The 22,324-nt window shown below is 42.3% G+C and overlaps 2 protein-coding genes across 2 annotated transcripts in view; one reads left to right on the forward strand and one right to left on the reverse strand.

Annotated features, from left to right (window-relative positions):
- SETDB1 (SET domain bifurcated histone lysine methyltransferase 1) overlaps nt 1-5,174 on the forward strand; it is a gene marked incomplete in the record, with an annotated part of 81,304 nt that extends 76,130 nt beyond the window's left edge. Inside the window, 2 exon segments of the mRNA XM_077464241.1 lie at nt 1,519-1,607; nt 4,497-5,174. Coding sequence (XP_077320367.1) covers nt 1,519-1,607; nt 4,497-4,614 — 207 coding nt within the window.
- Nucleotides 5,175-16,373: 11,199 nt separating this feature from the next.
- The window catches only part of CERS2 (ceramide synthase 2), an 83,952-nt gene continuing 78,001 nt past the window's right edge, over nt 16,374-22,324 (reverse strand). The window contains exon 11 of the mRNA XM_077464242.1: nt 16,374-19,030. Coding sequence (XP_077320368.1) covers nt 18,902-19,030 — 129 coding nt within the window. The 3' untranslated portion in view covers nt 16,374-18,901. The remainder of the gene's footprint in view (nt 19,031-22,324) is intronic.

Genomic DNA, 22,324 nt, shown 5'->3' on the forward strand with positions numbered 1-22,324 from the left:
CACACATTACGCCAGGATTGGTATTTAGAAATGCTTATGTGTTTTCAAACTCCGATCAGTTTAACACCATAAAACTGCTATAATGGTGTTGCTTATGCTTATGAGTAGTTTTGATGGGACCTGTTGTTATACCCCAAAGCTGTGTCTGCCTTCTCGGGTTAAGGTTGCAGTGCGGGCACTTGGCATGTATACCAGCGCCGATCCTAATGGGAAGTCGCATCTCCGCAAAAGTCTTTAGAGTGCATCTTTGTATTTGCACAGTATATACACCTCATGTGTCACTGTCTCCCTTTTTGCTTTCCCACACTGCCAAAAAAAAAAAAAAAAAAAAACTCATAAGCTAAGGGTCTTAATCCCCCCCCCCCCCCGGGTTAGTCTGTGGGCTTGGCAGTTATTGCTGCTTTAGGAAGTACTCCTCTTGGCTTGGGCAAGGAAGCGAGCAGAAGACATAAGCAGTGTTGGGTGAGGGATGAAAGCACTATTACGTGAACCTGTAACATTGCTCTTGATTGACAGGGTCACTTTACATGAGAGGAAATTAAACTTGTTTAAAAGAAGAAAATCCCTTATTCTTCTATCTGCAGCAAACAAACTTACTATGGAGCAATATTCCCACGCTACTCTTAGGCTTGATATGCATTCTTATTAACCCTTTCCTGGCTGACCGGGGCTCATATGCCTAGAGCAGTGATGGTGAACCTTGGGACCCCAGATGTTTTGGAACTACATTTCCCATGATGATCATGCACTCTGCAGTGTACTTGAACATCATGGGAAATGTAGTTCCAGAACATCTGGGGTGCCAAGGTTCGCCATCACTGGCCTAGAGGATGGGAAGGTCTGCCCAGTCATATGACAGCTGTGATTGGCTGTCAGTGGTCACATGATCGTGAGCCCCTTCCGAATCATTAATACAGACCCAGAGCTGTCTTTGACGGCTTAATCTCCATGCAGGGAGCGCGCTCTCAGCATAGAAACCCCTGCCATGCATATGTGCCTCTTTGCCACCGCTTATATGCGGTACAGGGCGACGCGGTTAAAGAGATCTGTAATGAGTGTTTGGAAGTTGCTATTGCTGGCCTTTCTTTTTGGAATCTGGTCATCTGGCTGTCATCCTGATCCAGTGGATTCAGGTTACTGACTGAAACCTGTATATAGACTTTGCTGCAGACTTGTTATGGGTCAATGATTAGCCAGGGACAGCCAGACCTTTTCAGTAGGCCCTTGACCATTGCAGTATATTTTTAGTACAGCGTTTCATAAGAATTACCACCCAATCCGATTTCGTTCCTGCCCTGGCATCCTATTACTAGCTATGAAGCAATATATTTTTATTTGTGTACACCTAGTAGCAATTTTATCAGATGTTGAGGATCTACTTGCAGCATTTTGGAATTGGCACATAGATGCCCCGAGATGATTTCAGATTAGGAGCATATCCGATAGCAATACCTGTTTGTGTAGGCAAGCATTGCAGAAGTCTCATCCCATCACTTTTTTTTATTTTTTGTATTACAGCACAGCTGCAGTCCCAACCTGTTTGTACAGAATGTGTTTGTGGACACACATGACCTGCGCTTTCCCTGGGTGGCTTTCTTCGCCAGCAAGTAAGTAATCTGCTTAACATTCCGCCTATTAATGGGGCACTCTAACCATCGACACGGCAGCTTTGTGAAGAGAAATTCTAGTAACTGGCCAGCAGGTGGCACTAGTGACCACACTGTGTTGCACCGTAAGATTGCCAGGTTTGAAGAGCTTTAGCACGCCTAGAACACTGTTATTATTATTCAGGATTTATATAGTGCCAACAGTTTGCACAGCGCTTTACAACATGTTGGAAGAAAAGACAATGCAGCCCATCCTTCCTTTTTTTCCTTTTCACTTTTAATTTGGGGATAGACCCATTTTTGTCCCAAGCATATTTAAATTCACTTGGGTTGCTTTACAACATTACCTCTGATGGCAGGCTCTTCCAAGCATCCACGACTTCTGCTAGTTTGAGGTCATGCCCATATTTTTGGTTTCGTACTCTTGGTCTGAAGCTGAGATTAAGAACACAGGAATGTGCGAACTAGCAGGAGGAACATCCAGGAGTAATGCAAGAATGTATTTTACTGAAATAGTATTGGAATCTTGGAACAGCCTTCCAGGAGCGGTGGTGAGTTAATAAACAGTAGGTCTTGTAAGAGTTGGGATGGCAGACCGTGACACTGATTAGCAATTCAGATTGTGGCCAGACACAGAAAGCTGTGGAGCCTGAGTGCTCGACCAATCATGGATTGTGCCTCATTTCTATTTTCATAGTTTCCCTTTAACCCCCTTAACATAGGGTGCCTCCTGGGCCTTAAAGAGCCTTCTAATGCTGGGGGCGAGGTTTTTGATCATATGGCCGCCGTGGTTGGCTGTCACAGTGGTCACATGATCGGAAAGCTCCTGATTACAAATAGAGATCAGGAGCTTTTCATTAGCTGCCGGTAAGGCTACTTTCACACCTAGACCGCCCCGTGGTAGCAGTAAAGCACCACTCCTTTTAGCAGCGCTTTAGCTAGCGCTGCTTTTTGGGCAGTATTGGAGCACTTTTAAGCCCAAAAAAGGGGTTAAAAGTGGCGCTTCATTCATTTCAATGGGCAGGGGCGGTGCAGCAACGGTGTTTACACCGCTGCCGCACCGCCCCAAAGATGCTGCTTGCAAGACTTTTTTTTCCCCGTCCTGCAAGCGCACCGCCCCAGTGTGAAAGCACTTGGCCTTTCACACTGGGGAAGCATAGGAGGCGCTTTGCAGGTGCTATTTTCAGCACTAAAATGCATGAAAAGCACCCCAGTGTGAAAGGGGTCTGACTGTGCCAGGGATGCACAAGGCATGTGCTCTCGGTACTGCTCTGTCTACATTTTAGTATGCATTTATGTGTCTCTTAACGGGTGGGCCTTAACACCAAGAGGCCACATATGTGTACCAGAATGGAGATAGAGCACGCGCTTCCAGCACAGTTACTGGCAGCTAACCGAAGAGCTACTGCCGCTGTGAAGGGGTTAAAGTGGGCAAAGAAATTAGAATACCCATGGTGAATTTAGTTGCAGTTTCCAGGGCTGTCATGCTAATTCTGGCTTTGAGACTTAGTGGGTCTCTTACCCTCGGTGGTGTCACTAGGGGTGTGTGGGGAGAGTGGACGGCACCACACCAGGGTGACACCTGCCAGTAGGGCGACGCTGTTCTGCCCCACCCCGCATATCCTCCGGGGAACAGACTGATGCTTCAGTGAATGTGTGTGGCAGGTAGGACAGGTGATGACTGGTTATCAGTGCTCCTACCACACTCCACTTTACATTGGAGGGGATTTACATTGGGGGGTAATTTGCACTGAGGGGATTACACTGGAGGGGAGTGGGGATCATACTGGGGGATTTACACTTGGCAAATTTGCATTGGGGGGCATTACATTGGGGGAATTTAATGCTGGGGATGGCTTTTCAAATGGGTGGATTACACTGGGGGGGTGGATTGCACTCTAGTACAGTGATGGTGAACCTTGGCACCCCAGATGTTTTGGAACTACATTTCCTACGATGCTCATGTACTCTGCAGTGTAGGTGAGCATCATGGGAAATGTAGTTCAAAAACATCTGGGTTGCCAAGGTTTGCCATCACTGAGCTTAGGGGATTGCACTGGGAGGATTACATTTGGGGGATTCAAACTAGAGGGATTACACAGGAGGAGTTGGAATTGGGGCATTACACTTGGGGAACTACATTGTGAGGATTACTGTGAGTGTTTTTTTCATAGGGAGAGGGAATTACACTGGGGGGAGGGGGGATTACACTGAGGGGATTTACATGGGGGGGGTAATTTATACTGGTGGGAGTAAACTGAGGGGGGATTACACTGGGAGGATTCACACTGGGGGGATTGCATTGAGGGGCAATAACATGCATGATTACACTGGGGGGATTTGCGCTGGGGATCGCTTTTCTACTGGGTGGATTACACTGCAGGGGATTAAACTGGGGAAATACATTTGGGGGGGGGGGGTGGATTACATGAGGGGATACACTCTGCTTGGGGGGATTACACTTGGGGGGATTACACTTGGGGGGATTACACTTGGGGGGGATTACACTTGGGGGGGATTAGATTGGGGTCAGTACACTGTGGGAATTTACATGGGGGTGGGTTTGCACTAAGGGGATTACACAAGAGGGATTTACACGGGCAGGGGGAGGGCTATGCCAACTCTAGTGACGCCACTGTTTAACTTGGAACAGATAGGCAACATTGCAGTTCACATTTGTCTATCTTTGCTGGCAGCATGCTTATTCCAGGTCAGTGACTTTCTAGACAGTGAAGTTGGAATCACCATGGTAGCCCTGGGTCATGCATGTAGTAACAAAGCCATCGGTAACACTGAAGTACTATATAATTTTGCACTTTATTCTGCCTGCCCTCGCCCCTTTTCCCTATGAATGATCTTAAGCTAACTCCCTATGACCTTGTTTCGTAGGAGGATACGAGCCGGCACAGAGCTGACCTGGGATTATAACTACGAGGTGGGAAGTGTGGAAGGCAAGAAGCTGCTGTGTTGCTGCGGATCCACAGAATGCCGAGGGCGCCTCTTGTAACCTCCATCCTGCCAATTACAGAAACCTATCCATGGTGCTAAAGACCTTCAAGAAATCTGTCCTAAAGGAGATATGGTAGCTGCTGCTGCTGCTGATCTCTTGCTGAAAATGGCAGTTGTCTGGCTGTTATGCTGATCCTGTGTTTTTTTTGTTTTTTTTTTGTTTTTTTTTATTAGTGTGAACTACTTCCCTGGAACAAATGGGCAGATCGTGAGATCCAAAATTCATTATCTGCATGCTAGTTCTTGGCCAGTAGCTTCAAGTCCTAAAACAGAAGGAGCAGCGTAACGGCTAGGCAACTAGCCTTTGAGTCGTCATCCAGGGCAACCTCTGTTTTCTGTCAGGAAGGATTTCCTTTATTTCATCCATTTTACAGTCGTCCGTCTCTTGTTGCTTCCCCCACATTGTCTCTGTAGGAGATGCCGCTGCCTCACCTCTACCCATAATGATGAAGTGCGGTAATGGAGAGAAGCTCAGTCACATAGTCTTTATTTGTAGAGTTAAATGTTTGATACTTTTTTTTTTCCATGTTAAAATAAAAAAACTGAGTTTAATCCTAAGTGTGCCGTGGTGACATTTATTGGACCTAAGATACTTGTGATTTGGCCGGGTTCATCATCAGTGGGGTAAGTGTCCGTGACAGACAGGAGCATGGTTAGAGCTAACCTGTCTTGGTCTTATGCTGTTTAACATGTTCCCACCTGTCCTATAGCAGATTGATGGCCGGACGGTGACTTTTACCTTCTTGACTGGATGTCCTATAAGGTCCTTCAAAACAGGCCGCTTGTTCGTGGCCCCAGCAGATCAGTGGGGCGGTCTATCCCTCGCAGCGTGGCGATCAGTGGTGCGATGTGTCCCTGGAACACACTATCACTAATCACGGTAAAGAGCCTGTGACTTGTGCTCTTTACTATGTGATCAGCTGTGTCCAATCACAGCTGAACACGGTGTAAATAGGAAAGGCCAGTTATCACCATTCTTCTCTTCGGGCCGAGGAGAGGAGAACTGATAAGTGGCTTTTCTCAGCGAAGGCCAACTGCACTGAGAATGTGCAGTCCTGCCAGTAATGCCCACCAGCGTTGCCGTTTAGGGGCCCACCAGCGTTGCCGTTTAGGGGCCCACCAGCGTTGCCGTTTAGCTCTCACCAGCGCTGCCGTTTAGCTCTCACCAGCGCTGCCGTTTAGCTCTCACCAGCGCTGCCGTTTAGCTCTCACCAGCGCTGCCTCTTAGCGCTTCATATCTGTGCAAATCTGTGCCCATTCGTTCTTCCTCATTAGCACACATCGGTGAAGGAGAAAAATCACTTATTAGCAAATTTTTATGTCAGAAACTGAGCAAAAAAATGTTTCAACATTTTCGATTTTTTTATTTTTTGCTTGTTTAGCAAAAAATAAAAACCCAGTGGTGATCAAATACCACCAAAAGAAAGCTTTATTTCTCTTTAAAAAATGACAAAAATTTTGTACAGTGTTGCACGACCACGCAATTGTCAAAGTATGACAGCGCTGAAAACTGAAAATTTGGCCTGGGCAGGAAGGGGGTGAAAGTGGCCGGTATTGTAGTGGTTAAAAGGACATTGTCCTGTAAAGAGACCCTGTCCCCAAACCTTTTTTTTTATCATTACAAAAATCTTCCCATAAGATTGTATTTAATATATTTTCTTCATGTTCTATACCTGTAAAAGCCTACCTTGTGTAGACACCCAAAAGCCCAGAGACTGCTCCTGGGTGCCGCCATCTTGGATGTGATGTCAGCAAACTCAAGTGGCACTGTCATTCCCTTTCGCTCCTTCGTAGGATTCTACATAAAGGTGATGGAGGCGAGTTTTGAGGAGCAGGACCAGTGAAGACGGCAAGTGGGCACATAGAAGAGGAGAGGGTTCTGATGTCCATGGAAGAGGTGGCTGTGCTAGTGAATTGACAAGTCAGTTTTTCTAGCAAGTTTAAGAGCATAGTGCAGGTAAAAAAAAATTAAATAAAGTGTGTGTGTATATATATATATATATATATATATATATATATATATATATATATATATATATATATATATATATATATATATATAATGTGTGTGTGTGTATATTCATGTACATGCTCATTTACAGCACTTCTCCATTATACACATATACATATATTTGTGTATAATGAAAAAGTACTGTAAATTAGCATGAGATATATATTTATTAATATTATTTAAAAAAAAAAGTGTGCATTTACCTGCATTTTTTATTTTTTATTTTTTTTACATAACATGGTCTTTTTGTGTTTTTTCTTTTAACCAGCCCCGGATCATTTGGCTGGACAAAGACCAGAGCGATTCAGCACTGCGTCGCTTTAACTGGCAATTGCGCGGCCGTGCGACGTGGCTCCCAAACAAAATTCAAAGTTAATTTGGCAAAAAGGGACTTTGCAATTAATTGCAGTTTATCTGATCACTCTTCATAACATTCTGGAGTAAATGCAAATTGCCATCGTAAAAAACGGAGGCAGCAGACTTTATGAACATTTTATATTTGTGTCTTTCTCAAAACTTTTGGCCACGTCTGTACCATTAGTATCTAATTGCACTAGGGTCCCATCCCTAGATGTTCTTCAGGCAAATGCCATTATTATTAGACCTAAACACTTCTGGTCAGCTGTGTTTTTTTATTTATTTTTTTAAATTTTTTTTTTTTTTTTTTTTTTTTTTTTCCCATAGTTGGACCAATACAAGTTTGCATATTCCATACCTGGCCAATCCCTGTGGAAACAAAAGATTGCATAGTCACTGCCACTATTACTACTGCTAGTGATTCTCGTGGTCTTCTGAGTCCTGGCACGTGCCATTCAGGAACACATTTTATTCTTACTGGAAACGAGGCTTTCTGTTTGGATGGGGTGAAGATTGTGACATCACTGCACTGCCTCTCCAGCTCATCAAATTAAATAAACGCTTTTCAATAATTAAAAAAATTGGAAGGTGTTTTCTGAATGACACCCATGTTGAGCGAGCGACTGACCCAGTGATTACTATGCAGCAGGGCAGCTGCATGGCACAGGACCCAGAATACAGCAAGGATCACTGTAGAAGCTGCAGCAGTTACTATGGTAATTACGGTCTTCCAAAGGTATGGTGTAGGTATACGTACGTTTTGTCAAAGTTGCATCAACGTAACTAAGCAAAAGGAAAAACGTGCCTGGAATTCAGCTTTCAAACTTGAGCAGAGGTACCACAAGAATGAAATGTTTTAATGTAGAACTGTGGGCAAAACTTTTTTTTTTTTTCCCCATTTTTGATAGCGCAACTGAGGGAAATTAAGGGAATTCCTTGGGGACCCCCAGGTCACCAGAACTAGTGTCCCCATTTAACAGAATATATAAATATAAATATATATATATATATATATATATATATATATATATATATATATACACATTTTTTTTTTCTTCTTCTGAGGACAACCCAAAATTTGGGATTTTCTTTTACTTTCAATGATAAACAGGAGAAATAGAGAGGGTGAATTTCCTTAACAGGGGCATAGACGGCAATAAAAGCTGACAGGAGTTCTAATCCCTCTCCACTCTATCCAAAACTAAAAGTTTTGCAGTTAGTTTCTTATATATATAAAAAAAAAAATTATTAAAGTATATTTTTATTATAAGGCTAGAGTTCAAGGATACATACATGGAGGTAAATATGTAGGTTGCCACTGATGCATCCGACTAGAAAATACATTCTTAGCTGCTTGGAAGTCGTCAGAAGATGTAGGCTGCTACTCCTGGCCATTACACTATTCTAAAACCAGCACCACTAAATGGTGGAATGCAGTCCAGATCTGGACTAAGTAATATTACTATCCGGATCGCAGCCTTTCCAAGTAGATGCCTGTGTATCGTCTGAACGCCGGCTCCCTTGCCGCTATCATTCTCAAGGAAGGACACAAGATGGGAGGTGCAGCAGGTCTTGATAGAGGGTGGAGCTTTCCAAGTTAATAATTGTATGTAAGGCTGTACGGTGGTCCAAGCAATCATTCAACGCCATTAACATGAAAAGTCCCACCTGGCGGACACGGGACTTGCGAGCACGCCTGAGCTCATCTGTAGTGCGGTGGGAAATGCATAATGGGTGCATTTTTTCTCAAACGGACTGGAACTCACCGGAAGGCTCTATGTCGAGTCTGTTTCTATGTGGTGGGTAAAAATTTATAAAATTTATCTTTAACGTTTCAGGAAAGTTGAAAGAAAAAAAATGGACAGTGTGACGCACTTACTGCCACACCAGTTCCTGGGCCTCACACTAACAGGTGCCCACACAGTAGAGCTGTACATTTTACCATAAGGGCCACAGGACGTTTGGGCCCTAACGGGGTGGGGGGGTGAGGGAGACTGTGATGTGAAGAATCTGAGTCATAGCACCAACATGAAACTCGGACCTCCACTAGAAGAACATTTTCATTCAGTACCCATGTTCCAAGACCGTTATTTCTCAACTCCAGTCCTCAAGGCGCCCTAACAGGTCATGTTTTCGGGCTCTCCATTATTTTGCACAGGTGATTTATCAGTTTCACTGCCTTAGTAATTACCACAGCCGTTTCATCTGAGGGGAAATCCTGAAAACATGACCTGTTGGGGCGCCTTGGGGACTGGAGTTGAGAAACGCTGTTCTAAGAGGTGCCAGTGTGAGTAGCACCTTTTTATTCTTAAAAAAAAAAAAAAAAAAAAAAAAAAAAAAAAAAATATTCAGAAAACTGTTATTTTTTAAAACAACTTGGTAATTTGAATTCTCAGAAATTGTGCTCTTGATTGAAAGCTACCATCAACCAATCCAAAGTTCAGTAGGGCTTGGCTATCCCTATCATTTACAGTTTATGGCCCTGGTGCCCATTGGCAGCGATGAAGAAAAAATTTGAAGGTAAAAGAAGTTCATACATTTGCAAAAAACTTTCTAACAATGGTAAAGTCCTTTTCATTACTAAATCGAACATTAAACGAAAACTTGTACAATAAATAAAAAACATTCAAGTTTTCAGTCAAAACTATGCTAGTGTAGACCTACGGTAATTCATCAGTCTCGTGAAATGTGTATCCACTCCATTGACACATTCCCAGTCTCCAAGCACCCCTGTCCAATGTCTCTGATCATCACTTGTATCGTGCCCACACTCCTTGGCTAGAGCTTGTTGACTGCTGTGTTTGAATATTCACATTAATTTACAATGCCTTGCAAAAGTATTCACCCCCTTGGTTTTGTTGCCTCACAACCTGGAATTAACATGGATTGTTTGAGGATTTGCATCATTTAATTTACAGAACATGTCCACAACTTTTTTTTTTTTTTGGAATAATGTGACCCAAACAACAAATAGGACAAAATAACAAAAAGTCAATGTGCATAACTCTTCACCCCTCTAAAGTCAATACTTTGTAGAGCCACCTTTTGCGGCTTTCACAACTCCAAGTTGCTTTAGATAACTCTCCATACGTTTGCCACATCTTACCACTGGGATTTTTGCCCATTCTTCCTTGCAAAACTGCTCCAGCTCCTTCAAGTTGGATGGTTTGCGCTTGGGAACAGCAATCTTTAAGTCTGACCACAGATTTTCTATTGGATTGAGGTCTGGGCTTTGACTAGGCCATTCCAACACATTTACATGTTTCCCCTTAAACCACTCAAATGTTGCTTTAGCAGTGTGTTTGGGGGTCATTGTCCTGCTGGAAGGTGAACCTCCGTCCTAGCCTCAAATTACACACAGAGGGGTACAGGTTTTTCCAAAGAATATCTCTGTATTTAGCACCATTCATCTTTCCCTCAACTCTGACCAGTTTCTCAGTCCTGACTGCTGAAAAACATCCCCACAATATGATGTTGCCACCGCCATGTTTCACAGTGGGGATGGTGTTCTTTGGGTGATGTGATGGGTTTGTGCCAGACATAGCATTTTATTTGACGGCCAAAAAGTTAAATTTTAGTCTCATCAGACCCGAGCACCTTCCTCCATACATTTTGGGAGTCTCCCATACGCCTTTTCGCAAGCTCAAAATGTGACATTTTGTTTTTTTGCTGAAAGTAATGTCTTTCTTCTGGCCACTCTGCATTAAAGCCCAACTCTATGGAGCGTACGGCTTATTGTCGTCCTATGTACAGATACTGCAGTCTCTGCTGTGGAACTCTGCAGCTCCTCCAGGGTTACCTTAGGTCTCTGTGCTGCCTCTCTAATTATTGCCCTCCTTGCCCGGTTCATGAATTTTGGTGTGTGGCCATCTCTTGGCAAGTTTGCTATTCTTTCCATTTGGTTATGATAGATTTGATGGTGCTCCTAGGAATCAAAGATTTGGATTTTTTTATTTTTTTTAATAACCTAACCCCAACTGTACATGTCAACAACATTGTCCCTTACTTGTTGGGAGAGTTCCTTGGTCTTCATGGCAGTGTTTGATTAGTGGTTCCTCTGGCGCCTTTGCAAAAAAGTTGTGTATATGTAATGACAGATCATGTGACACTTAGATTGCACACAGGTGGACATCATTTCACTAATTATGTGACTTCTGAAGGTAATTGGTTTCACCAGAGCTTTTTATGGGCTTCTAAACAAAGGGGTAAATACATACACACATGCCAATTATCAGTTTGTTTTATCAGAAAAAGTTCTCTATTTTACTTCACAAAAATAGACTATTGTGTTCTGATCAGATAAAAAAAAAAAAATTGAACCAAAGGCTGTAATGTAACAAAATAGGTTTAGAAAAAAAAAAAGCGGGGGGGGGGGGGTGAATACTTTTGCAAGGCACTGTCTGTGCAGCCCGCTGGAGATATTAGAGGGACGAATCTGCCCAGGATTTGACAGAGCCGATGTGTGAATGACAAATCATGGGCCTCATTGGACTGACACCTCAAATCGTGGTGCGGGTCTGTGGCACAATAATTTGCGCTGCAATACGCATTGTGGGAAGCACGTCACCCCGAAGTAGCTCTAACTTTTTTGGGTGACATTCTTCCTGTTATGCGGATTGCCACATAGACCCGCACTGCGATTGCAGGTGTCTCTCAAATGCGAGTGGACATTCACACATCGGTGCTGTCAAGTTGTGGGCAGATTTGTAGCAAATCTGCCTGCGATTCAAAAACCCCGTATAGTGTTAATGCATCCTAAATTAGCCAGAGAGGTACAGTCCCCATCTTCACTGCCTCTTCAACATCATCCCACCGCTCCAACCATTGTACAAGAGTAGTGCTGCAAAGGTCACAACTCCTGTCAATAGCTGAGCAGGTCTGGGGCTCATTCACATGGCATCAGAAACCCCCGAAAAGATACATACAGAGTATGGCTTGTTGCAATTTGTTCAGCTGTATAAATATAAGGTTGTTTTCGGGCAGTATTTGAGACCTTTTTTAAGCTGGGTGAATGTTTACATGCATACATGGACTCCCTTGGCTATCTCTACTTAGCATGTAAATATCCACAATGTGTAGCCAGGGGCACCACCAACACTTAATACACTGTTTACATGTAAGCCCGGAATGTGTCATTCAAGTTGCAGCAACATATGTGCAGAACGACCATAGTCATCAGTCATTGAGAATCGGCAGAAGTCATTCTGTACATGAGCTACTGCTGCTTGAATGACTCGTGTAAACGTCAATAGTCGGAAATTGGTGGCAGCGGCGCAACAAATTATTTACGTGTTGGCCCTTAGCAGCGGTGGCCACTAGTGTCCATCTACACCAGTGGCCCGCAGAGACCTCCTGATGTGGCCCATGACCCCCTGCTCTGGGATGGTGGGTCAGCAAACTCAGATCATTGGTTGCTGACCTGCCATCCCAGAGCATCAGTGTTGTGAATGGGGTCAGTACTAGAGGTAAGTGGCTGCAGAGCTCCCGTCACAGGTGGAGGGATACCAAATGCACTCCACCTGTGACAGCAACAGCTGGCAATATCCGAATGGAAGAATGGTACTAAGCCCCTGTTCACATTGGCACAATTTAACAGGTCAAATGTGAGCCTATTGCCAGCAATAGGAGCGCCCCATTTGGTGCGACCTCGGCTTGACTGCAGTGCCGTACCAGTTTTGGATTACTTTTGGCAACTTCGGGGGAGATTTCAATAGATAGCAGTGTATGAATCCGCACAGATGTCTTTCAGATTGCCCCTGAAGTCAAACTGAAATGGCTTTGAAAATCGTGGCAAGTTCAGATGAAGTCGCACGATTTCATAGCTGTGTTCAGTGCGAACGAACACTACTACTTTTGGAAATCAGTGGTACATCTATCAGGGTGCTGGGGGGGTAACCTTAGATTCTGAAATGTCCTGTCAGGCCCACATCCAATCCCTGTCCAAATCATGCCGCCTTAGCCTCCGCAACATTTTAAGAATACGCCCCTTTTTAACTAATGACACCAACAAACGTCTAATTCACTCCCTGGTCATCTCTCACCTCGACTACTGCAACTCCCTCCTCATTGGATTACCTTTACATAGACTATCCCCCCCCTTCAGTCCATAATGAATGTCGCTGCAAGACTCATCCACCTTACCAACCATTCAGTATCCTCCACCCTTTCCTGCCAAACTTTCCACTCACCCAACAAATAAAATTCAAAGTACTAACAATAATTTACAAAGCCATCCATAACTCTGCCCCCAGCTACATCACTAACCTAGTCCCAAAATACCAACCAAGCTGCTCTCTTCTGTCCTCCCAAGACCTCCTGCTCTCTAGCTCTCGTCACCTCCTCCCATGCTCGCCTCTAGGATTTCTCCAGAGCTTCTCCCATCCTTTAGAACTCCCTAAAACTCCCCAATCTGTCAGACTGTCCCCTAATCTATCCATCTTAGACGATCCCTGAAAACCCTTCTCTTTAAAGAAGCCTATCCGGCTTCTAAACTAATAATGTTTTACTTCCTACATCAGCTCATCCCCCACAGCTATTACCTTTTGTATCAGTTGACCCTCCCTTTTTAGATTGTAAGCTCTAGTGAGCAGGGCCCTCCGATTCCTCTTGTACCAAATTGTAATGTCTGCCTTTATTTTGTCAAGTGCTGCGAAAACTGTTGACGCTATATAAAACCTGTATTATAATGAATGAGGGCTAAAGGCCAGTTTACAACAAAAAAACACAGTAAATATATGGGCATATCAGTTCTGCAATGGTAACTGGATTGCTTTCAAACTGATCTGTAGGTGCAGTGCACCTGCGGGTTCCCTGCACTGAGCCACAGACTTCTATTATAATAGAAGTCTAAGGTGAAGTGCAGCTTACCCATGGGTGCACTGCACCTGGGATGCAGGTAAACTGCAGTGCAAGCAGCCTTACACCCCTTTTCACATGATCGCTCTGATCGGGTCTGCGTGTCAGTTTTTCACGTGGAACCAATCGGATCCTCCATTCAACTATACAGAGCAGCAGATGTAAATGTCTTTATACCCGTCTACCTCCAATCTGCTATTAAAAAAAAAAAAACACAGGACACGTAGAGTGGGCTGTGTCTGACACAGACTTGTGGCCTGCAACTGGTTACCAAGTGGCCCTTACTCAAAAAAGTGTGGCACCCCGACCAGGGCCATCTTTAACACAGGGCAAAAAGGGCAGCTGCCCCAGGCCCAGTCATTGTTGGGGGGGGGGGGGGTCCCCAAAACAGCCATCTCTTGAGCCCTGCAGTGTCCCCAAATAGTTGATAAGTGTATTCGGGAGGGCCCAAGAGTAGGTTTGCCCAAGGCCCAATCAACATTAACAACGGCCCTGCTCTGACCTACACTCTACATAACATTCACACAAATGTCACATGCAGACAACTTTGGACACAGGATCTTGGCGCCAGCAAGATCCTGTGTAAATCAGTACGTCAATCTGAATGGGCCAATAGGGAACTTTCAGAGACCCAGTAACCAAACCAATTTACCAGAGAATTCTCAGCCGGATTCATTCACCTACAATAAATCGGGTATTTTAGTTAAGGTAAACACCAAGAAGGTGGTTGGTAACCACTCAGCCCAGTTCAGCAATATATAAATGCTGCAGAATATACATTAAAAAAAGAGATTTGACACCTTGTTGAGTTCATTTATATTTAATTCACAGAATTTTAAAATCTTGACATCAAAAAATCGTAATATCTGCTTCTAGTGCATGTCTTCATCTGACCTTTCACAAGTACAAATACATTTACAGTATCGAATCAACACAAGATATGCTGAATGCATGCCTGGGTCATTGTGTTGCATGGAGCACCAAGGAATGATCGTTACAGGTTGTGCTATAGATTGCAACACCAATTTTTGGACTGTGAAAATACAGTACATAAATGTACCACTCCATAGAACATATGCAAATTCCTTGCATAGGACTTAATAGATGAGGCCATACAACTTAGAAAAAGGTAGGTATAGACCAGAAAACACTACAGCAATCTAAAGTGGGGTGGATTATAAAACGACCAAAGCAAGGGAGACAAGTATTGATAAAATAGTAGTATTCTTTATTATACAAATGTTAAAGCAAAAATAATACACAGTAAAAGTTCCAAGGGGCTTGTCCAAAAAATTTAAGGTGTTACGCTCTTCACAAGCTTGCTATTCTACTGCTTGGGTCCTGAGGAATCCATCCTGGTGAAACACGTTGACCATACAGACTGCAGGCTAAAGATACATGGTATGTATACACATAGGTATAGCTGCATAACATGCATCTTTAGCCTGTGGTCTGTATGGGCAATGTGTTTGGCTTCCTCAGGACCCAAGCAGGAGAATAACAGGCTTTCGAAGGGCGCAACACCCTAAATTTTTTGGATGAGCCACTTGGAACTTTTACTGTGTATTCTTTTTGTTTTAAAATTTGTATGATAAAGAATAACACTATTTTATCAATACTTGTCTCCCTTGCAATGGCTGCTATAATCTGCCTCCCCCCCCTTTAGGTTGCTGGAGTGTTTTCAGTTCTATACCTACTTTTTTTTCTATATGCAAATCCATATCAAGCCATGCAATAACCTGCATTAGAATCACCCTTAAAGTAAACCCTGCATCGATGCATTACTCTTGCGTAGGCGAGCATAGCAAGAACATAGATCCATTTGCACTTCCCTTTTAATGGTCTTTAGGAGTGCCTGAGGCATTCCCTTATGCTAGGCAGAACTCAGTCACCAACCGAAAGTGAGGACTAGGGTGTTGGGAATGTCAATCACAAAGTGGACTCACAAATTGGAGCAACAAAAGGCCTTGGTAGGCCAACCAGCGTTCATACCAAGATTGTAAAACGTATGTGGCCTATTGCCCTATTACTTTATTTAAAGCTCTACTCCTGCCATAACTATTTATAGAAATTCACATTAGGTTGTTTTGGTCATCTATGTCCATGTTCTGACCATAAGTTAAAACATAAAATCTCTCCAATGGAGATACCAAAGAATGCTGCTGTTACAGGCAATACAAATGGTCTTGTTTTAAACCCCTTAGGCAAAGTGGCACATTGCCCTTATTGTGTGTGTGGAAGGTATTAAGTACAAAGGCATTAGGTACGAGAAGGTAACCTATTGATGACTATGGTCATCACTAGATCTTTGTGTGACAAGCCTTTATTCACACCACCAATTCCTACCAAATATCGAATGTGGTCTTAAACATTATGCTAGCATAGAAGATGGCTACCTTCACAAAGGCAGTAAGTTTCCGTGGTATGAATTGTCAAGTGTGGTTCTTGGACTACTGAAACCTTAACCCAAAAAGTGTCCCAACTTCAGTTTTAAAAAGATGGCATACGGAAGATTACGAGGCAAACACTACACGCATTATGAAACAAACTTTACTTTTCAGGGCATTAACATACAGAGAATCAGCATGTGTACTTTGTGGGTCAGAATATCACTTCTCTCGAAGGCTGGCCATAGGAAGGGGCTGAAAGAGAAAAATCTATGGATTTCCCACCCCTATCAAAAGTGTGTGGATGGATGGATCTCCCATTGCCAACTACTGTATACAGACAGCTGTCAGCGCGCTCGAACAACAACCGCAGCTAATTGACCGCAGTTACTGTTCAGCCGACAAATTTCCCACCCAACTCATTCAAATTTCAGGTTGAAGGATGTCAGGCAGAGTGGTGCTGACAGGGCCACCCATTGCTCAGATACTTAGGAAGCAGCTGTCATTTGTTCCATGTATGACCAACTTAAGGTTTTGCACAAAGATCCAGCTTGTATAAGAGAATTCTGTACAAAAAGTTTATAGACCATTTGTAAAACTTTCAAAAAGCTTTGGCAAAGCCTTTAAAAGCACCTCATTCAGCTCAAGTTTGGGGCTGTTAAAAATAGAAGTCTAGGACCTCCTTAGGACCCCTGAGAGTTGCAAGAAAAGGGAGCCCTTATCTGAAATTAGTGGAGATGGACTTAAAGGAAACCCATGGGCTGCCATTGTTGACCGCTTCTGAAAATGCTACCGGTAGAAGCCTAGCTGTCATACCAAACCTATTGCTTTGAGTCATTGAAGTTTGAAAAACATATGCAGGAAAAGAGTTACGCCTTTCCAACATACTTATTCCAGATTAATGACTCAACGTAGTGGAAAAAGGAGACTTTCATAAAATTGTCAACAATTTGCATTGCAATATTTCTTGCCTAACAGGTTTACATGAATACGTTATCCCACTCTTTATCAGTTTACATCTCTTTTTGGAGTAATGACATTATAAATAAAGGCAGGGCAGTACAACATAGAACTGGCCTATTTTTTTGTACCAGGGCTCAGACTATGGCATTCCCTGACTTGCTAAGAATATTGAATGAAATTTAGCTTTTGTAAAGACTTACAGAATGGCTCTGGTTGGCCCAACTGAATCAAAAATTCAGCGGAGTTGGTTGGGCTCTGAATGCACATATACTATACTCCGAAAGTGCTGAGGAACTGCAAGTAATAGAAGTTAGTTCAGGGCTTGAGGAATCTCCGGAGTCAGGTATATGAGTCTACATAGATAACTTAATATGGTTGACAACAGAAGCACATGTTCCTTGGCTTGCTGCCTAGATTTGACTTGCAACCCATTCACACTTGTGTAACTTTGGAAATTAAAGTTGGATGCAAGTCGTATCCCATGTTCTCCAATGATAACCATTCATAAATGTGCGACTTCAAAGTAGTTCATGCACTACTTTGGTCTGACTTTAATGCAACTTGAGGGCCATAGACGTCAACTGTAACCCTGAAAAGTTGCATAAAAGGTCATACCTGAATGTTTTACATACAACAGTGGATCAAGTTACTTCTAAGTTGCAGCCATCCAAAGTCGTGCAACTTTGGAGTCGTACAAGTGTGATGAGGTCCATCAGTCACCTCTAAGTTGCAGCCATCCAAAGTCTTGCAACTTTGGAGTCGTACAAGTGTGATGAGGTCCATCAGAATTTTATGCACCCTCATGATTACATGAGTCAAAGATTAAACAGACCAGCGATAAATCAGTAAATCTAAATAGCTTTTGATTGCTCTGTGGTAGGGCAATATTAAACATGATAGGAAATCAACATCAGTAATAAATAAACATTTGCTAATAAACAGTCAGGACTATATAATGAAATAAAAGGAAAACAGACAAGAAAGTTCTGTGGCCATCAAAAAAAAAAAAAAAAAAACAGAATGTGCAGTATATTCACGTTGATTGTCACCTCCAAAATGGCTGGCACAGATGAAGAGACGACACACCAATTTTACAAAAAAGAACATTAAAAAAAAAAAAAAAAAAAAAAAATCAGTGGTTCAACCCAACCAAAAATGGTTGATAGATGTCAAAACGCGACATCATTTGGCAAGGAAAAAATCACCTTCACTTTATCCAGGTCATTCAACTCTTGTTCTCTGGTCCACATACGTAGCAATTTGAGAACAAAGTCATCTCTGGAATGTACATCAGTGGTTCACAAGAGGTGAAAACAAGCTATCTTCACAGAAAAGGGTCTTTGGTGTACATGTGACCTTCTCTCCAATAAAAGAAAAGCAGCAGGCACTTTTGGCTAAGGGGTGAAAGAAGGAGAGAAACTTCATATCTGTGCATTCAATTATTGATAAATTTGGGGGAGAGGGATCATTTTTGTAGTAAAAAGCCATCAACGTGTTTAAAATTGTCCTCACGGAGAAGCTCCAGTGATCCCCGTCCCAAGGCTCAGTAGGAAGGTGGACCTGTTTTGTCTTTGAGATGTTCTTACAAAGTCCTTTTTTTGAGATGATGGCAATGAAATTCAGTAGTGTTAATTGGGGAAAGAACATTTATTTAGCATTAAATCCCCAGGAAAAGGATCCGAGGGAAAAGCAGCCTTGCGTCTAGTCCTAGGTCAATCCGCTTTGTGGTGATTGTTATGCAATGAATGACCATTGGACACGGACCCATTCTTGGAAGGTTCCTCGTCTTCTTCATCTGGAATATCGGTTTCATCTCGGTCACTTCTCGCATCCTCCTCCAACTGGAAGACAAGATGGAGGGAGATTTTTAAATCAAGTAAACCACAACACGGTTATGGACAACAAAGACAAGATATTATGATTCTTAGGAGACATTTACATCAAAGGACTATATCATTCTACCAATAAAAGTACAGATTATATATAAAATATATAAATATAATATAAATATGAATTATAAAAAAGGAGCTGTATAGCACAAATGACCTTTTAATGACAAGATGGTGAGCTTCGCGTTCACCTTTCAGGAACATTTTTAGAAAATCCCCCTATGCAACTGTACATCTAATGAACTGGACATAACATAGCTCCTCTGGTTGGAAATGGTGAAGGTCCTCTCCTTACAGATAAAGTTTTTTGGGCCCTCGCCAGAAAAAAAACAAAAAACAAAACACTGGCCCATTATTCCCTTCCCTCCTGCGATTTGCAGGGCGGGCTGAATTTCACAATAGTGCACCCCCTAGTGCAGGGATCCTCAAACTACGGCCCTCCAGCTGTTGTGAAACTACACATCCCATGAGGCATTGTAAAACTCTGACATTCACAGACATGACCGGGCATGATGGGAATTGTAGTTCCTGAACAACTGGAGGGCCATAGTTTGAAGACCCATGCCCTAGTGGCTGCTCCACACCATTCAAACTGTGCAAGTGTGCACTGTGTCCTCTACTGGCTCCAGCCTACCTTTCTAGTGGCTGGTTCCGGCTGTTTAAACTCCGTTGTGCATGTGTAGTCCCGCTTAGCTAGAGCTGGAGCACTGTGCATGGAGTTTGAATGGCCAAGAATAGTGGATACTATTCTAGGCTTGAGTTGGGAGACGCACTGCACACGCATGAGCAATTTGAACGCTAGTGGTGCATTATTGTGAAAGTCAGCCCATCCAAATGGCAGGAGGGAGAGGAATGAAGGGCCCAAAGCAGCTGCATCTATAATGGAGGGACCTTCACCATTTCCAACAGGAGGAGCTATGGGCATATACTATTCAATGGCTGTAGAGTTGCATTGGGGATATTCTGCAAATCTCCCTGAAAGGAGAACTCTACAGGCTCCTTGGTTAAATGCCAATATAGTTTTTTTATTTTGTACACTTTTACATGCCCCCTTTTAGTCACGTGCACCTACTTTTCTTTTAAGGGAACGCTCTGGTGTCTGTATTGAGTAACTTTTTTTTCCTTTTTGGGAACCTAAAGTGCTTTGAACTGCAGTGAGTAATGATAGGCCAGGTCTCACTATGCTACATAAGGGCCAATACAATATGGGCATACTTCTGGCCAAACATCTGCAAACACTCATCCAAATTCAGGTCCATAAAGACATGGTTGAATGTGTTTGATGTAGATGAACCCAAGCGTATTGCAAAGGAAACCATTGGAATTAATTGCATGCATGTAGATCTTCTTGTCCATCATCAGTATCCAACCTCACAAATGCTCTAAAAGGCTATATGGGCACAAAAGACACACCCCGAAATCTTGTGGAAAGTCTTCCCAGAAGGGGTGGAGGCCATTTTAACTACAAATGACAGGTCATGTCCGAATGAATGACCATGGTTTTGGCTTGGAATCCCCAACAAACTTATATAGGTGTGATGGTCAGATGCCCACAAACTTTTAGTCATGTAAAGTATGTACGCAAGTCAAAACACACAGCAGATCCACCCATCACACAGACTGCCTGCAGAAAACTACATTAGGGGGGTAGCGACAAGACCAGTCACCCTACACAACGAGTGAGAGCAGTAGTGACCGGTAGACATGTGCGTTTCATTCCGAATCGAAATTCGGACAAAATTTGTGTTAATCAGAGATCAGGATGCACACGAATTTCCAAATCACAATAGTAAAGAATATAATTTATTTCAGATTTACTCATAACAAAATTATTATCCGAATTTGAATTTAAAAATGAGTCTGAAATGGAAACCTATTGCAATACAGTACAGTATTAAAAATTAAATGACGATTCTTACTTGGGCTGCTTAAGACCCCTTTCACATTGGGGCACTTTTCAGGCATTTTGGCATTAAAAATAGCGCCTCTAAAGCCATCCCAGTGTGAAAGCTCGACTGCTTTCACACTGGGGGAGTGCGCTTGCAGGACAGTGAAAAAACCCCTGCAAGTAGCATCTTCGGGGCGGTGTATATAGTGATCCCAATACGCCCTGCCCATTAGAATGAATGGGCAGCTCTGCCAAAAGTTGGGATTAAAAGCGCCCTGCTGGAGGCCGAAAAGCGCAGCTATAACAGCGGCAAAGCGTCGCTAAAACTAGCAGCACTGCCCCAGTGTGAAATGGGTCTTATAGAAAAGAATAAAACTGAATATAATAGACTAGAAAATAAAATAGAATAGAAGACTAGAAAATAAGAGAATAGAAAGAATAGAATATAGCAGTCTAAGTTTGAATTTTGAATAGAATTGAATCAAAAAAAGAATATAGCTGCCTTCTGAAAGAATCAAATAAAAAAAAAAAAAGAAGAATACAGCTGTCCTCCGAAATCTGAGTAGAATAAAATAGAAATAACAAAGCGGTCTTCCGAAATTTGAATATCAATTTAGAATAGGAAAGAATGAAATAGAATATAGCCATCTTCTGAAATTTGAATAGAATAAAATAGAAAATATAGCCATCCTCCAAAATTAAAAAAATTAGAAAAGAATAGAACAGACTAAAAAAAGAATAGAACAGAAAAAAAAAAACTAGACTAGAATACAGCCATCTTCTGAGATTTGAAATTCAAATTTTGAATAGAATCAAAAAGAAAGAATGTAGACGTCTTCTGAAATTCAAATACAGTCGGTTTCCGAGATTTGAATAGAATAAAATGCAAAGAATATAGCGGTCTGCTGAATTTCAAACTTTGGATTTCAATTTAGAATAGAATGGGATAGCAGAAATATAGCCGTCTTCCAAAATTTGATTAGAATAAAATAAAAAAAAACATGGTGGTCTTCCAAAATTCAAAAAGAATAGAATAAAACAATAGAAGAGAAGAGAATAGAAAATAAAAGAACAGAATAAAAGTGAAAGAATATAGCCGTCTTCTGAAATGTTCTATTCAAATTCGAAATCATTGGAAAAATGTGAATACGGTTGAAAAAGAATAAACAAAACTAAAAGCGAAATTTGTTACAAATGCAACAAAACAAAATTAGTAACTTAACAAATTGATCCAAAAACGATCCGAAACGACACTAAACAAATGTCTAGTGAGCGATTTTTATTACATGAAGCTCCTGCACACAGGGAAAGTCTCACACTGGATCTCTATATAGATCTGGAATGAATACACAAAGCAC

The sequence above is a fragment of the Lithobates pipiens genome, unplaced genomic scaffold (genome assembly GCF_037356315.1).
Source record: "Lithobates pipiens isolate NorthernLeopardFrog02 unplaced genomic scaffold, aLitPip1_a1.2 Scaffold_30, whole genome shotgun sequence".
Lineage (NCBI taxonomy): Eukaryota > Metazoa > Chordata > Amphibia > Anura > Ranidae > Lithobates > Lithobates pipiens.